General features: G+C 37.5%; 1 protein-coding gene across 4 annotated transcripts; it reads left to right on the top strand.

The window, feature by feature from the left end:
• Positions 707–13,509, top strand: LOC109850826 (nuclear transcription factor Y subunit A-7-like). 4 transcript variants are annotated; one of them, XM_020420892.1, is made up of 7 exons: positions 707–799; positions 1,454–1,507; positions 1,580–1,826; positions 3,600–3,712; positions 3,835–3,903; positions 4,052–4,192; positions 12,699–13,509. In XM_020420892.1, the coding sequence occupies exons 3-7, from the start codon at positions 1,598–1,600 to the stop codon at positions 12,951–12,953; spliced, it is 807 nt and encodes a 268-aa protein (XP_020276481.1). In that variant the 5' UTR covers positions 707–799; positions 1,454–1,507; positions 1,580–1,597; the 3' UTR covers positions 12,954–13,509. The 4 variants fall into 4 exon arrangements, with proteins under 4 accessions (XP_020276481.1, XP_020276478.1, XP_020276479.1 ...); XM_020420889.1 differs by having other exon boundaries at positions 1,454–1,496; positions 1,572–1,826; XM_020420890.1 differs by having other exon boundaries at positions 1,454–1,480; positions 1,572–1,826.

A 19,044-nucleotide genomic window follows, 5' to 3' on the forward strand; every position in this document is an offset into this window, starting at 1 on the left:
CTGATTGAGGAAGGAAAGAGGGGAGGGGGTCACGAGATCTGTTTGAGGCAAGGGGAGGGGGTCACGGGTGCGGTCTTATATATATACCGAATGGACATGACTACTAGTCCCGTCCATTTGATTTGGCATGCTATTCCTAGATTAACATGCCTTAATTACACGGGACTAGTAGTTTGAAAAAACTCCTACAGCAAAATCAACCATTTTCATTTGAGTTGAGATGAAAATGATCGATTTTGCTGTTTTTTTGTGAGAAGGTCGAATTGCTCTGTTTTTTTGTGAGAAGGTCGAATTGCTCATTAATTTTGCAAAAGGATTGTTTTCAAAAATTTATCCAAAAAGTTAAATACGAAACTATAAAAAGAGAACTGAGGATTTGGCCCCATTTGAAATATTAATGGGTCAAAACCCAAATATGAGGTACAAAAGTAGGTTATTTACCTTATAATAATGATGTAAAAGTAAGTCACATTATTTATATCCCCTCTCTCCCATAATTAGTCTTATCTCCCCCATTGGTCTTAATCTAATCACCACAAGTTGTGCATGATTAAAATAAGAAGCCTCCATCATCGAAGGAATACAAAAAATTTTGATTAAAGAAGGAGAAAGTTATGAGAGGTGGATAAGCTAGCTACTAAGATGGGATTAGTAAATTACAAAGGCTTAAGTGGCATGAAAACAACCCCTATTGGCCAAGCTCCTTGCTCATGGCTCAACGCACAAATACCCAAAGACGCTCTCTCTCTCTCTCTCCCTCTCTCTATCTGTGAGAATATCTTACACTGAGCTGAACTGAGTATGTCTTTCTCATTTTCTTTATCTATTTGCTTTGCTCATTTGTGGAAAATTTCAGTTTATTTCTATGTTTTCTTGGAACCCTTTTCTTGCAATTATAATCTGATGAAGTTTTAAAGGCTGTTTCTAGTTTATGAGTTGCATATATATATATATTATATATATATATATATATATATATATAATATATATATATATATATATATATATATATATAATATATATATATATATATATATATATTAAAGGTGCTCTATGCCATGTGCTAGTTTAGTAAGTAAAAGTTTTTATTTATTTTGTGGGTAATTTTTGCTCCAATTTTTGGTAAATTCTGAAATGGGTATCCCTCAATATATAGTGGATATGGAGAATTTTGAAGTTTTGGGATGCTCTTGATTGAAATATGCACTCTCTCTGTATTTTTTTTAAAATTTTTTTGGATTTTGTACTTTATTTCTGCTTATTTGATGTGACTATGTGAAACTTTGATGTGTATGTGAGAATCCAATTTCAATAAAAAGATGCTTGGTTTTTCCTGCTGTTTTCTCCTTAGATTTGCCAACAAATGTTTGTGCTCTCATTTTCTTCTTATTATGTCAAGAATTTGCTTACTTTTGGTGAGGGAGGATGTGATCCTGGTATCTTTTCATTACAGGAAAAAAAGGTTTAAAGAGCATCCAAGGTTTAAAGAGCTATAGGTTTCGCTTTTGTGAGCAATCCTTGTGATTCTTATCTTGATGCTTTTGACGATTTTACTAAAGCCTCGCTGACAGATTATTAGCCTTTTCGCTGCTTCGAGATGCAAACTGCGATATGCTTCAAGCCTACTGGAGGAATTGGGCAGTTTTCCGTTCCCCAGCAATCCCCGGCTACTCTGGCCCCCTGGTGGATCGGAAACCGATCGTTTTATGGAGAATCTTGTGGCCAATCAAAATTATTTACCGGTGCTATCGACACAAGGTCAGGGCAAGAGCAGAATATATTGGAGAAAGAGGGTGGTGATACTGCTAGGTTTTCAATAATTCAAGGTAAAATCTTGTAGTATGTATATTTACTTTCGCATGTTGTTTCTAAATTTAGGAACTCCTTTGCTTGCTTTCTTCAATTAGTAACCTAGTGATGGGTATCAGTAGAGACTACAAAATTGTTTATTGTCCAAGGACCCTTCCACTGTCCCAAAACTCCTAGTTTAAATTCGTGGTTGTGGGAATTGAACCTAAGTCTCTCTGATGCCAAGTCAAAGGACACTTTCACTGCATCAAAACTCTAAAATTATGGTGAGGGTTGAGAATTATAAGTTTTTATTCTGACACTTATTACGTTATCTTAGAACAAAGCAAATCACAAAGACAGTTTTAGTTGTATGCATGTTTGTTGTTTAGCAGTTCAAATTATTGTAAATGTAATTTTCAGTAATCATAGGGCTTACTAAGAATGTTTTGTGTTCTTGGTTAAATACTTCTGTCCTTACTTCCTTGGTTTCTCCGTTGGTTAAAAACATCTCATTTGTCAACAACAAACAAAACAAATAAATGTATAACCAAAACAATAACCATCGTTCATGTCTAGAGTATTTGGATTAATTGATAAAATGGGAATAAGAGAAACAAAAGCTGGGTCTAGTGTTTCCTTCTTGAAATGTGAAGCGGTGAAATGTTATAACAGGTAATTATGGATAAGGGTTAGATACTCACCATAATTTTAGAGTTTTGGTGCAGTGGCAGAGATTTTTGACCTGATACTAGAGCAACACTGGTTCAAAATGTCCATAATTTTCTAAAGCGTACTTTAATTAAAAAATATCACTATGTGAGTCTAGATTTTTGCCCATGAAAAGGTACTCAACCTGTGGGGGCGTGTTCGGGTGTAAAGTTATAAATCTCAAACCTTACCACAGCTTCCCTCAACCTGTGGGGACGTGTTCGGGTGTAAAGTTATAAATCTCAAACCTTACCACAAGTTCAGTCTTTGGAATTTCGGTACAATGGCAGGGACCTTTGGTAGTTGGATTTAAGATTTGGGTGGGCATATGGATATAATCATGTAGATAAGTTATCATTTTTCTTTTCCCATCAAATCGACTCCATACTAAGAAATCTCCCTCTTCATGGAAAATTTGGTGAACCTATAACTAATTGTCTTTTCTGAGAGCTAGTCTCAAATACATGGCCAAGAAATCTTGCATAATAGAAGGAAAACTATCCAACGACTAATGAATAGGCTAGTAGTAGGAAGGAGATCGATTATAATTTTAGGAAATTACATTATTTTGAGGATTGATATAAGCCAACAAATCAAATGAAAAAACAGGCATATAATCTTTTTGTTTGCCAAAGAACCTTGCTACTAGACCGAAACTTGAATTGTGATCCCATTTATGGGTTGAAATCTAGACTCCCAGAGTGACAACTTCTTCTTCTTCTTCTTTTTCCCTCCTTCTCCCCCAAACTGCGCTTTAGAAACTTGTGGCAAGTAAGACTCGAACATGTGCTCTTGTACCATATCTACACCGAAACGTCAAGATTGTGGTGAGCATTGAGGGTTACTAAACTTCTAACTTCTAAACCAATTTGAAACTATCTGAAGATGTATGCTGTATTTTCATGACAGTTGTGTGTATTCAAGTATAAATCTATAAGCAACCTGGGATCTCTGTCCGTTAGCTTTTGGTCTAAACATGAATTCAGTCAATACAATTAATATTTGTTTTTCCTGTATCTTGTGTTCTCGATAACCTAAGACAATTTCTTCATCTTAACTGGCACATAAATTCTTAAACCCTTAACAAGTTTTTATTTCAGACAACAAGGTTTCTGGAAAAGATGAGAAAGTCCAGCAACATCCTGCCGCTCTCTCTCCACAGTCTCCGTTTGAATACCAAGGACATTTTGAACTGGGTCTTGGTCGGAATATGGTATACTTTTCGTCCCTCTAAACTGTAGTTGAACTGAAAATTTTAAGGAAATCTGATAAGATTTAGTACATACTGGAAATTTCTTGTCTTTAATTTAGCTTTATCTACTCTTATTTTCGCAGGCTTGTTCGAATTACCCTTACTTTGATCAGTGCTATGGCCTGTATGCAACTTATGGAGCTCAGGCAGCGGTTAGTTTCTCTCATCTTGTTGAAGACTTGGCTACAGTTTTATGAGACAGATACTTACCTTGATTTGAACTTAACAAATTCGCAGCAACTGACTTGAAAATTAACAAATCTTCCTTATTAATTTGCTCGTGTTCTCTTCTTAATGAAGCATGGGAGGATGCTTCTGCCATTGAACATAACAGCCAATGTACCAATATATGTGAACGCGAAGCAATACCATGGAATTGTTCGGCGTAGACAGGCACGTGCTAAAGCAGAAATGGAGAACAAACTGATCAAAATCAGGAAGGTACTCAGCATCTCTCACACCTAAATGTTAGTTTCGTAGTAAATAATGTTAGATCTAATAAAAACTTGAGATCTAAATCTTAAAGCTATGATTAATTCAAAGAGATTAATAATAATCAAAAGAATGCGGAAGCATATACCTGAATCCATTGAAGAATAATAATCAAAAGAATGCGGAAGCATATACCTGAATCCATTGAAGAAAACCTGATTAGGGTTTTGATGATCTTCTAACCTTAGGATCCATTGAAGAAAACCTGATTAGGGTTTTGATGATCTTCTAACCTTAGGGTTTCTCTAGCCAAATTTCTTTCTAGATGGGGGTGAAGGGAATTAGAGAATATAACCCTAGATTATGGACCATAACCCCTTATTTATAGGTGTTGTACATTTATAATTTGGCCCCTTATCAAATTACAATTACAACCTGGTATCTGCACATATAACCCCATGACTTATTTAAATATCCATTAACCCAAATTAATTGATCACTTTAGTGGGTTATCCTGAAGGATAGCAATACACACAGATTAATCATATGTGCCCACAAATAGATTTAATTAGATTTAAATCCAACAATCTCCCATTTGGGCACTATATGACTCCTTAAAGTGTGTATAACCTTATGAGCTCAAAATTGCTATCACTGAAAAAGGTATTTCCGAACAATCTCGTCCATTAACTATATCAATATAGGATCAAAGCGATCTTCGTCACATTTATCGTGACTCGACCCATCAATGGTCACATATACCAATACAATCAAACGACATAGATCAATCATGGATGTACAGCATAAAAATTACATGCAATGTGATCAGTACATGTCTATTTTTAACTGGTCCTACTTTAGTGAGGTCAAAACCAAACATAATGTAATAGAGTGTCTTAACTGAATACTTTATTCTGATCAGACAATATAACCAAACACAGAGCACCACAATTACAAACTCCCACTAAATCATGATATCCTCAAATAACACCACACCCATATGAGCAGTGTGCTCATGAAAGACCTTGGGTGGCAATCCCTTAGTAAGATGATCAGCTATCATGGAGTTTGTCCCAATGTGTTCTATGGATATCTGTCCACTTTGTACCATTTCTTTCACAATCAGGAACTTAATGTCAATATGTTTTGACTTAGTTGAGCTCCTGTTGTTATTGGAATACATTACTACAGATTTATTGTCACAATATAACCTTAGTGGTCTTTCTATATTTTCCAAAATACGCAGTCCTGTGACAAAGTTTCGCAGCCATATTCTCTGATTGGATGTCTCATAGCAAGCTACAAATTCTGCTGTCATAGTGAAGGAAGCTACAAGTGTTTGTTTGATATTTTTTCATGATATAGCTCCTCCTGCTAACATATAAATGTAGCCTGATGTAGATTTTTTGCTATCTTGGCATCCAGTAAAATCAGAATCAGAGTACCCAATGACCTCCAGCTGTTCTGATTTTCTGTATATGAGCATATAATCTTTTGTTTTCTGAAGATACCTCATAACCCTTTTGACTGCTATCCAATGATCCATACCAGGGTTGCTTAAGTATCTGCCTAACATCCCAACAATGTACGCAATATCCGGACGCGTACATACCTGAGCATACATTAGACTTTCTACAGCCGAAGCATAAGGAATCTTCTGTATTTCCTGAATTTCAAGGTTACCTTTAGGGCACTGATTGAGACTAAACTTGTCTCCTTTAGCAACAGGGGTATCTCCTGGTCTGCAATCTTGCATGTCAAACCTTTTAAGTACTTTATCGATATAGCTCTTTTGTGATAATCCAAGTATGCCTCGAGAGCGATCTTGATGTATCTGGATTCCTAATATAAAAGAGGCGTCTCCAAGATCTTTCATCTCAAAATTCTTTGACAGAAATCTCTTGGTTTCGTGCAACATGCCTATATCATTAGTGGCAAGCAATATGTCATCGACATACAGAACCAGAAAAATATACTTACTCCCACTAAACTTGTGATATACACAGTCATCAACAATGTTCATCTCAAAACCGAACGAGATAATTATTTATTGAAACTTGTGATACCATTAACGAGGAGCTTGTTTGAGTCCATAGATGGATTTTCTTAATTTGCAAACCATATTCTTTGGGTCTCCCGACACAAAGTTTTCTGGTTGCACCATATAAATCATCTCATCAATGTCTCCATTGAGAAATACAGTCTTAACATCCATCTGATGTAACTCAAGATCATAATGAGCAACAAATGCCATGATTATTATGAATGAGTCTTTCGATGAAACCGGAGAGAAAGTCTCTGTATAATCAATGCCTTCCTTTTGAGTAAAGCCTTTAGCTACAAGACGTGCCTTATACATCTTCACATTACCGTTTGCATCCCGTTTGGTTTTAAAAATCCATTTACAACCAATTGGTTTTGCACCTTCTGGCAATGAGACAAGTTCCCAAACCTTATTGTCTTGCATAGACTTGTACTCTTCATTCATGGCATCAATCCACTGTTGAGAGTTAGAACTTTTCATGGCCTGAGAGAAGTTGATTGGATCATCTTCTAACATTCCACTACTTTCCTCATGTTCTTGGAGAAATACAATATAATCATCCGGAATAGCATTTCTCCTTTCTCTCGTGGATCTCCTTAATGGCACTGGTTCTTGAGGTTGTTGAGTTTGTTCTTCTGGAACAGGGAGTTGTTCAACATTATCATCTTGAGGTTCCGGATTTACTTCTTGAGCAACAACAGGTATAGGAACCTGAATATTGTCAAAAGTAACTGTATGGATTAGATCTGAAGCCAATTCCTCCTCAAAACTAATGTCTCTAACCTTATTTCTCCCTCCAAACTCAACATCCTCAAAGAATGTTGTTGTTCCCGTCTCAAAAATATTCCTTAGTATGGGATCATAAAACTTATAGCCCCTAGAGCGTTCAGAATACCCAATAAAATAGCTGCTAACTGTTTTGGTGTCCAATTTCTTTTCATTTAGCCTATAAGGCCTTGCCTTAGCTGGACATCCCTAAATATGTAAATGCTTTAAACTGGGTTTTCGATCAGTCCAAAGCTCATAAGATGGTTTAGCAACTGCTTTACTTGGTACTCTATTTAGAATGTAAGCTGCTGTCTTAAGTGCTTCTCCCCAGAGTGACTCTGGTAAAGAAGAATGAGAGATCATACTTCTTACCATATCCTTAAGAGTCCTGTTTCGTCTTTCAGCTACACCATTCATGCTAGGTGAACCCGGCATGGTGTATTGTGGGACGATACCACATTCCTCTAGGTATCTAGCAAATGGTCCTGAACGTTGTTCACCTGAACCATCATATCTGCCGTAGTACTCACCACCACGATCAGATCTAACGGTTTTAATTCTTCTGTTGAGTTGATTCTCAACTTCAGCTTTATAGGCTTTGAACATGTTCAGAGACTCAGATTTTTCATGAATGAGATATAGGTACCCATAACATGAGTAATCGCCTATGAATGATATAAAATATTATTGACCATTCTAAGATACCATAGGGAATAGTCCACAAATATCTGTATGTATCAATTCTAAGACATCTGAAGATATTTTGGCACATAATCTCTTAACCTTGGTCTGTTTTCCCTTGATACATTCAACACATACGTCGAAGTCTGAAAAATCAAGGGAATCCAAAATGCCATCAGACACAAGACGCTCAACTCTACCTTTTGAGATATGACCCAAGCGCTTATGCCATAATGTCTCCGAATTTTTCTTATTTAATTTACGCTTAGTACAACGTGATTCCACATGCAAGGATTCATTATAAGAAGCAATTGTATCGAGCAAATATAGGTTGTCATAAGTACTTAAGTAACCGGTTCCCACAACATTTCACATCTACCGATTGACCGTCGCCCACAAAGATGTGTCTTTTAACATCACTTGGCTTTCGGTAGCTCAGGCAACCCTGCATAGAAACACTTATGTGAGTAGTAGCACCAGAGTCTAACCACCAAGTGTTTCTAGGTACTGAAGCTAAATTAACCTCAGAACAGACCAAAGTAAGGAACGTACCCTTATTAGCACGCCATGCGTGATATTTTGTACAATCCTTCTTTACGTGTCTAGGCTTGTTACAGAAGAAACAACCCTGATTATCCTTATGTTGTTTCTTCTGAACTGGACCCTTAGCAGCTTCATTATCATTCTTTCTTTTCTTGCCCTTATCCTTAGAGGCATAGGCCAAATGAGCACTTTCTATCTTATCTTGCTTCAACCTGTTTTCTTCTTGTACACAGTATGAAATGAGCTCGTTTAGAGTCCATTTCTCCTTTTGACAGTTATAACTGACCTTAAACTGATTGAATTGTGCAGGAAGAGACAACAAAACCAGATGCACCAATAACTCATCACAAAGATCGAGTTTAAGTGCCTTAAGCTTTGAAGCAATATGAGACATTTTCATAATGTGCTCCCTGATATTTCCTTTGCCATTATACTTCATTGAAATCAAGCGAGCTTAAAGTGTGCTTGTTTCTACCTTATCATTTTTCGCAAAACGTTTCTCAATTTTGACAATGAAATCTTTAGCCTTAGCAATCCCTTCGGATTCTATGCCCCTGAAGGCTTTCGGAACGTCGCGCTTAATGATCATAAGACTCATGCGATTTGAACGTTCCCACTTCTCATACTCCTTCTTTACATCAGGAGTGCTATCCGCATTGAGAGGTTGGGGTTGTTCAATTCTTAATGCAAGGTCTAGATCCATGCAACCAAGAATAATTAATATGTTCTCTTTCCAAACCTTAAAGTTTGTCCCATTTAGCATGGGAATTGAGTTGATGTTAGCAGAAATTGTTGCAGCAGATTCATTACCTGAAATAAAACAAAAAATGCTCACATTAATAACCATAATTAGTAATCAATAAAATTCAAATAATGACAAATCCCATCCAAGATATCCGATACAACATTAATATCAAGTCTTTGGACAGTAATATTAATTGCAAGTGATATCTTGTTGCAACAATCAAACACTGACAATAACACATGTCAAATAATGAAACTATCTTTGGATCGATTCACTATCCATATGTAAACCTTATAATTATCACATGTTTATCATCACAGATGTGTATGCAGTCTAAATAAATATAAACCTTCCTTTGGGCCGATTAAATATTTACACGAAAACATACACACAAACATCTGACATCCCTCATGAACAATTTACACAAGAGAGATTACTTTGGTAACATCTTGTTTCAATTAATCATTTGGAATGAGAGACAACTTAATATCTTAGTGTTATATTATTTGAATTAAATAATTAATTAACTACCAAAACTAATTCAAATTAAGCAACTTAATTTGAATTAACCGAATTTTCCATAGCTTAATTAGAGTCTATAACTTAATTTAATAAATTAAGTATACCAAAGTGGACCCATGAAAAGCCGAGGCTTAAACATAGTGAACACGAAGTTCGCTTGACTTTGAATGCTAGGTTCGACTGTATTGAGTACAAGACTCACCTAAGAACGAACGCGAGGTTCGTTTGAAAATTGAACGTGATGTTCAACTTGAGAACGAACTCAAGATTTGTTTTGACTGAGCACAGGGCTCGCCTGAGGATGAACGCGGAGTTCGACCTGAGAATGAACGCAATGTTCAACTTGAGAACGAACGCGAGGTTCGACTTGAATTGAGCGCGGGGCTCACCAAAAAAAAAAAAAACTGAGCGCGAGGCTCAACTTGAATTGAGCGCGAGGCTCACCTAAGAACTGAGCGCGAGGCTCAACCTGAGAACGAACGCTAAGTTCGTTTAAATTGAGCGCGAGGCTCACCTGAGAACTGAGCGCGAGGCTCAACTTGAATTGAGCGCGAGGCTCACCTTGAATTGAGCGTGAGGCTCACCTGAGAACGAACGCGAGGTTTGTTTGAGTTGAGCGCGAGGCTCAACCTGAGAACGAACGCTAAGTTCGTTTAAGTTGAGCGCGAGGCTCACCTTAGAACTGAGTGCGAGGCTCACCTTAGAACGAACGTGAGATTCGTTTGATTTGAGCGCGATGTTCACTTGAGAACGAACGCGAAGTTTGGTTAAATTGAGCGCGTGGCTCACCTGAGAACGAACGCGAAGTTCGTTTAAAGCTTTCAAGCCTCGCCAAAATCTGAGGTAACCACCTCCTTAATTTTTGCCACGTTTTTACGCACGAATCTTTAGGGTTTCAATCTGAAACCGCCGCCGCCATTGCTCCTGCACCCAAAGGTTGAAACCCTAGGGTTTCGTGACGCCGCCGTCGCTGTCAGAGTCGAGAGCGAGGCCGCCAGCGACGCTGCGCCGGTGAGGAGCACGGGACCGATGACCAAAAAACCAAATAGATCCAAAATTTCTCGATTTTATTTCAAAAACAGATCCAGAATCGAAAAAAAAATTTCGTGATCCAGATCCAAGAAAAAATCCAAAATGTTACTGTTCACGGTGAATTTTTTATTGTTCATCCGAAAAATAAAAAACGTACATGTTCATCCGAACGTTACTGTTCATCCGAGAACAATTCTTAATCAAAACCAGAGATTTTAAGATCAAAAAACCTAATTTTTTTAAGAACTTAAACCCCTAAGAATTAATCACATGTGACTCTGATACCACTTGTTAGATCTAATAAAAACTTGAGATCTAAATCTTAAAGCCATGATTAATTCAAAGAGATTAATAATAATCAAAAGAATGCGGAAGCATATACCTGAATCCATTGAAGAAAACCTGATTAGGGTTTTGATGATTTTCTAACCTTAGGGTTTCTCTAGCCAAATTTCTTTCTAGATGGGGGTGAAGGGAATTAGAGAATACAACCCTAGATTAGAGACCATAACCCCTTATTTATAGGTGTTGTACATTTATAATTTGGTCCATTATCAAATTACAATTACAACCTGGTATCTGCACATATAACCCCATGACTTATTTAAATATCCATTAACCCAAATTAATTGATCACTTTAGTGGGTTATCCTGAAGGATAGCAATACACACAGATTAATCATATGTGCCCACAAATAGATTTAATTAGATTTAAATCCAACAAATAATTCAGTATTAAATCTATAATCGAAATCAAATTGAATACCATATTCTTGAAAAGAACTGTTAGGAAAAACACTTTTAGAAGAAGCTCTTTTGAAAAGGACTTTTAGAATTGCTGGAGTGAGTTAAGTCAAGTGACGAATCTCCTTAAGACAAATTACGCCCCCTGCTATGATGCTTACAGGATGATCGGACGTTGTCTCCCAAGATACAACACTCCTTCACAGCTTCGAAGAAGCACTTCTGCAAAGTTGTACTAGCGAACCAAAGCTAACCGTGCCTTCCACCACTTAACCGGAAAGTAAAACGAATGGAAGAAGAACGAATACAAAATTCAGATCTCTCTTAAACACACTGGATTTGATTCAATATTGAGTGTTTTGGCAATGAGATTTTGGGTTCCTTTTATAGGGACTAGGTGTCTTTTCAAGACATCCCTTCAACAAAGAACGTACCCATTCGGAATAAAAAGAAATGACTGTTCGGGTTCAAACAGACACAACTCAACCGATCAGTTGCGACTCTTCGTGATTAGATGTGCTCACTAAACTTTAGTTTTGGTCAATCTTCTGACTTGAATATCTCATTCATTCGGAAACCGATTTGGACAAATGAGTATACCAGATTCATTGCCTTTGAATGAAGAACGCGTTCAAACTCACTCCCATCCATTTCGGATAGTGGGACCCACCAAAAAGTTTAGCTCAATTTGCCCAAAAATTCACTCGGAAAAATCCAAGTTTTCCCAACCCTAAATACATGCGGGTAAATTCACAAAAACGCGGAAGCTTAGAGGCATTTTGCACCAAAACCCCCTAAATTTTTGCTTTACAAAAAACCCTTAAAATTTATAAAGTAGAGAAACCCCTGTAAGTTTTGAAATTATATAGAAAAATTGTTTTCTTATAGCGACCATCGCTTAGTTAGCCCCAATTTCATGTTACCACTCTCACAAGTTTCAAAATACCACCCATATATGCCACCCAGTCAACATAAAAAAACTTCTATCCCTACTTTCGTCCATTTCTCCGTTAAATATTAATGAAAATCCAACTATAATCCAACTAGAACGCGATTATAGATGAAAATTGTTTCCTTCCTTCGAATTGAGAGTTCCCTCCATTGACCAACAATTTCCTTCCATTGACTCTTACATCCCAAGAGTAAAAGGTCTAAACCCTTATTACCAAAAAATTCAGTTCTGATATAAAGTAAAAAAAAAGAAAATACACAAGGGCAGAAGCATATCACATGTGAAGCACATGACAACTTAAACTAACGCCAGCATTCATCATCGTTTATTAGTGAAACCAGTTCAGATGTTTTCTCAAATTTATGAAGAGCGTTTTGTGTAAAACAACCCAGTATTCATGAGGGTTCTTTGAAATTTATCCAAATACAAAACTTGTGTCGTCAAATTTCTTAGTATCTGTACCATATAACTCTTGTTTTTTCAGCCGTATCTTCACGAGTCCCGCCACCGTCACGCAATGCGTCGGCAAAGGGGAAGCGGTGGCCGCTTCTTGAACACGAAGAAGGATGGCAAAGCGCAATGTGCAAATACCGCTGACAGCGGAAATCTCAACTCAACAAGTAGCGGTTGGAGCATCAACGGGTCAGAAGTAACAAGCATTTGCTTTCAAAATGACTCTGATCACTTAAACACTTCATATCACGGTATCACAACTAAGTGGGGTTTCCCCAAAGTTTGATACCCCCCAAAGTTTGATAGCAGGCTCGGGGGATGACCAGTGATTGTGCTATTTGCTTTTATTTTCCTGAGGGCAAATATCATAATTTCCTGGGAATCCTCGAGCCTGGGACAACCAGATGGAGGAATGAGCTATATGCTATCATCTGGTTGTTTGTAAGGCAAATCATCCTTGGCTTATCTGCATTCTGATCCTTCGTCATTGCGATGTTCGAAAGTTCTTTGTGCAGGAAAAAAAAAAAAACTAGATATCACTAGGTTTTTGACCTGTAAGTAGTGTTATGAGAATAAGAATCGGAACTTTGTGATTGTGTGCGTAAGAATTGATGGATTTGGGCTTTGTTTGTTTTTGTGCTAAGTATGCAAAGTTTAGTCCTAAGATAGGTATTGTAATTGTATTTGATGCGAGTTTCTTGTGTTAGTACTTGTGCTGTTTTCTAACAATAGCAAGATTGTGAATTTTTAGAGTGTCAAGTCTGTGAAAATTGAAGTATCTTATCAGGAGTATGTATGCCTTGTTTTCCCTGTTATGGTGAATGAATTGTAATAGTTTATTCTTTCCTTGGATTATTTTAGTTTTGATAGATCATAGCTCTTATAGAGAAGCTAGAGAGATGAAAGCGAGATTGTGGAGAGCTTGTGGTGGAGACAGTACGTGAAGGAAAATGGAGAAGTCCATTTTAAATTAAAGTTTGCCGGGTTTTCTTAATAGTTATTTTCGATTTGAATTATATTTGAAAAGGGAAAATAGCATGGTTTAGTCCTTTGGTGTTGGTTCTGAATACTTCTGTCTCCCAAATATTTTTCTTTTGAAAATTACATTTTAAATTTTACTACTACTAATTTATCTTCTACCAGAGACTTGTTTAGCCTTCCAATCTTTATTCACTAGAGTCGGAGAATAGATGTTAAAAAAAAAAGGAATCCTTTCTTATTCGGTTAATATGTTTAACTTGTTTCATGACTATCTCCCATTGATTAATTTATTAAATTCATTCTTCTTTGACGTATCCTCTACGTTCTAAATGTGACTAGTCCATCTATTATTATTAGGGAAAATCCTCTTTTAACCCAAAGTTTTACCCCCACTTATTTAAAAACTCATCCACTTTTCTAAACATTAATAAACCCATTGTACCCATATGACTTATTTTTAAACCCAATGTCTATTATACCTCTCCATCTTTATACTGTATTTTACCCAAATTTGAAAAACCCAATACTACCCTTTCTCTCTTCTTCTCCCTTTCTCTCTTCTTCTGATCACCGCTAACAGCAGAGCATTAATGCGATAATGGCAGGAGAAAACGACGGGCTGCTCTCCCACTTCACCAACTCCCAATTTGGTACTCATCTTCAATTACTCTCTCCTTCTCTCTCTCCTCCATTAATTTCCCCTCTCTTCTTGAGCAATCTCTCTCCTCCATTAATATTTCTCCTCATAGATGACACTAATCCTACATCAATAGCTTGTTAACATTTTGAAATTTTTAGGTTTTCCAATACTGTATGTTTTCCAATACTATATGTTAACTTTTGAAATTTTGGGTTTTTTTGGCAATAGCTTGTTAAAGATGTCTTGTTCTTATAAATTGATGGATTCTTATCAAGCTTATGCTTCATGAAATGGTATGTGCATAACAATTTTGCTCATATATATCTATGTTTTGGTGACTAGGTTGATGCACAGAAGGTGTTTGATGGAATGACAAAATGGATGTAGTTATTTGGACCACAACGATTAGCGGTTATGCCATATTGCTATTGGTTGAGGAGGCAATAGAGGTGTTTGATGAAAAGTCTAAGAGAAGTTTGGTTTTGTGGGCCGCCATGATCTTAGCCCATCGGTATGCCTTCCTACGCCCTCCGGATGCACCTCTTGATGAAATGTCCAAGAGAAGTTTGGTTTTGTGGACCGCCATGATCTTAGCCCATCGGTATGCCATCCTACGCCCTCCGGTTGCTCCTCACCATTTTCTATTGTCGCCAACACCTAACGCAATGCACAGCTACCCCTCAATCAGAAACGATTCGTCAATGCACGTACACTAACTTTCCAATCAAATACATGAGAGAATCCCCCACTATTGGCATTCGATCAGATCTTCGCATTGCTGTCACATTGCAACCCAAACGGCAAATCAACTACAGCCTGCAATATGATGTACCAAGTAGTATCCAATGTATCGTGTTGTATGAAATTTTCTATATTATGTATATATAGATAATTTGTGTGTATATTGTATCAAATGCACTATCCAATGTATCATGTTGTATCAAATTTATCAGTGTATCTAGTAGAAATGTATCTAGTAGAAATGTATACAACGTTTTGATAGTGGTGATTTTGGATTATTTCCATTCAATCTTCATGGATTATTTTCATTCAATGTTATGTGCTTGAGTTTAGTGGTTGATAGATATGAATATCTGTAATGAACTGATGCACTGATTGAACTGAAGAAATTTTGATGGTAGGTTGTGGTAACTACAGCCTATTGGGCAATATTATGTGTCGCGTGACCAATTATCCACCTCGACGAGGGGTACTCGCCCAATTTTTTAGCTTTTGATAAAGTATAGCACTTTATGGAAAAGTATAGCAGCTTATTGATGAAGTATAGCACCTTATGGCAAAGTATAGCACCTTATGGCAATAGTAAAAGTATAGCATCTTATTGGCAAAGTATAGCACCTTATGCTTTCTGGAAATTCTGCAGCTTAAGAGCCTAAAATCAAATCAGTTTTTTTCGCTGGGACGAAACCACTCGACGACCTACGTCACGTGTTTATTGACCAATCATCTACCACGAACGGGGGGTCCTCGCGCAATTTTGAAGCTTCTGGGCAAAGTATAGCACCTTATAGGAAAGTATAGCACCTTTTGGCCAAAGTATAGCACTATATTATAAAGTATAGCACTTTATTGGAAAAGTATAGCACCTTATTGGCAAATTATAGCACCTTATGCTTTCTGAAAATTCTGCACCTTAAGTGTCTAAAATCAAATCAGTTTTTTTCGCCGCGACGAAACCACTCGATGACCTAGGTGACGTGTTTATTGACCAATCATCCACCGTGACGGGGGGCCCTTGCGCAATTTTGAAGCTTCTAGGCAAAGTATAGCACATTATGGGAAAGTATAGCACCTTTTGGCTAAAGTATAGCACTATATGGCAAAGTATAGCACTTTATTGGCAAAGTATAGCACCTTATTGGCAAAGTATAGCACCTTATGCTTTCTGAAAATTCTGCACCTTAAGTTTTTCGCCGTGAAGAAACCTCTCGACGACCTACGTGACGTGTTTATTGACCAATCATCCACCGCGACGGGGGGTCCTCGCGCAATTTTGAAGCTTCTGGGCAAAGTATAGCACCTTATGGGAAAGTATAGCACCTTTTGGCCAAAGTATAGCACTATATTATAAAGTATAGCACTTTATTGACAAAGTATAGCACCTTATTGGTAAAGTATAGCACCTTATGCTTTCTGAATATTCTGTACCTTAAGTGTCTAAAATCAAATCAGTTTTTTCACCGCGACGAAACCTCTCGACGACCTACGTGACGTGTTTATTGACCAATCATCCACCGCGACGGGGGGTCCTTGCACAATTTTGAAGCTTCTGGGCAAAGTATAGCACCTTATGGGAAAATATAGCACCTTTTGGCCAAAGTATAGCACTATATGGCAAAGTATAGCACTTTATTGGTAAAGTATAGAACCTTATTGGCAAAGTATAGCATCTTATTGGCAAAGTATAGCACCTTATGCTTTCTGAAAATTCTGCACCTTAAGTGTGTAAAATCAAATCAGTTTTTTTCGCCGCGACGGTGGATGATTGGTCAATAAACACGTCACGTAGGTCGTCGAGAGGTTTCTTCACGGCGAAAAAAACTGATTTGATTTTAGACACTTAAGGTACAGAACTTCTAGAAAGCATAAGGTGCTATACTTTGCCAATAAAGTGCTATACTTTGCCATATAGTGCTATACTTTGGCCAAAAGGTGCTATACTTTCCCATAAGGTGCTATACTTTGCCCAGAAGCTTCAAAATTACTCGAGGACCCCCCGTCGCGGTGGATGATTGGTCAATAAACACGTCACCTAGGTCGTCGAGTGGTTTCGTCGCGGCGAAAAAAACTGATTTGATTTTAGGCACTTAAGCTGCAGAATTTCCAGAAAGTATAAGGTGCTATACTTTGCCAATAAGGTGCTATACTTTGCTAATAAAGTGCTATACTTTACAATATAGTGCTATACTTTGGCCAAAAGGTGCTATACTTTCCCATAAGGTGCTATACTTTGCCCAGAAGCTTCAAAATTGCTCGAGGACCCCCCATCACGGTGGATGATTGGTCAATAAACACGTCACGTAGGTCATCGAGAGGTTTCGTCGCGGCGAAAAAAACTGATTTGATTTTAGAAACTTAAGGTGCAGAATTTCCAGAAAGCATAAGGTGCTATACTTTGCCAATAAGGTGCTATACTTTGCCAATAAAGTGCTATACTTTACAATATAGTGCTATACTTTGGCCAAAAGGTGCTATACTTTCCCATAAGGTGCTATACTTTACCCAGAAGCTTCAAAATTGCGCGAGGACCCCCGTCGCGGTGGATGATTGGTCAATAAACACGTCACCTAGGTCGTCGAGTGGTTTCGTAACGGCGAAAAAAACTGATTTGATTTTAGACACTTAAGGTGCAGAATTTCCAGAAAATATAAGGTGCTATACTTTGCCAATAAGGTGTTATACTTTGCCAATAAAGTGCTATACTTTGCCATATAGTGCTATACTTTGGCCAAAAGGTGCTATACTTTCCCATAAGGTGCTATACTTTGCCCAGAAGCTTCAAAATTGTGCAAGGACCCCCCGTCGCGGTGGATGATTGGTCAATAACACGTGACGTAGGTCGTCGAGTGGTTTCGTCGCGGTGAAAAAAACTGATTTGATTTTAGAGACTTAAGGTGCAGAATTTTCAGAAAGCATAAGGTGCTATACTTTACCAATAAGGTGCTATACTTTGCCAATAAAGTGCTATACTTTACAATATAGTGCTATACTTTGGCCAAAAGGTGCTATACTTTCCCATAAGGTGCTATACTTTGCCCAGAAGCTTCAAAATTGCACGAGGATCCCCCGTCACGGTGGATTATTGGTCAATAAACACGTCACGTAGGTCGTCGAGTGTTTGCATTGCCCTAAAAAAACTGATTTGGCTTATCACAATAAGTTGCTGAATTTCCAGCGACCATAAGGTGCTATATTTTATCGATAAGGTGCTATACTATTGTCATAAGGTGCTATACTTTGCCATAAGGTGCTATACTTCATCAATAAGCTGCTATACTTTTTCATAAAGTGCTATACTTTATCAAAAGCTAAAAAATTGGGCGAGTACCCCTCGTCGAGGTGGATAATTGGTCACGCGACACATAATATTGCCCAATAGGCTGTAGTTACCACAACCTACCATCAAAATTTCTTTAGTTCAATCAGTGCATCAGTTCATTACAGATATTCATATCTATCAACCACTAAACTCAAGCACATAACATTGAATGAAAATAATCCATGAAGATTGAATGGAAATAATCCAAAATCACCACTATCGAAACGTTGTATACATTTCTACTAGATACATTTCTACTAGATACACTGATAAATTTGATACAACATGATACATTGGATAGTGCATTTGATACAATATACACACAAATCATCTATATATACATAATATAGAAAATTTCATACAACACGATACATTGGATACTACTTAGTACATCATATTGCAGGCTGTATAGTTGATTTGCCGTTTAGGTTGCAATGTGACAGCAATGCGAAGATCTGATCGAATGCCAATAGTGGGGGATTCTCTCATGTATTTGATTCGAAAGTTAGTGTGCATTGACGAATGGTTTCTGATTGAGGGGTAGCTGTGCGTTACGTTAGGTGTTGACGACAATAGAAAATGGTGAGGTGCATCCGGAGGGCGTAGGAAGGCATACCGATGGGCTAAGATCATGGCGGCCCACAAAACCAAACTTCTCTTAGACTTTTCATCAAACACCTCTATTGCCTCCTCAAC

This window comes from Asparagus officinalis, chromosome 7 (genome assembly GCF_001876935.1).
Source record: "Asparagus officinalis chromosome 7, Aspof.V1, whole genome shotgun sequence".
Taxonomy (NCBI): Eukaryota; Viridiplantae; Streptophyta; class Magnoliopsida; order Asparagales; family Asparagaceae; genus Asparagus; species Asparagus officinalis.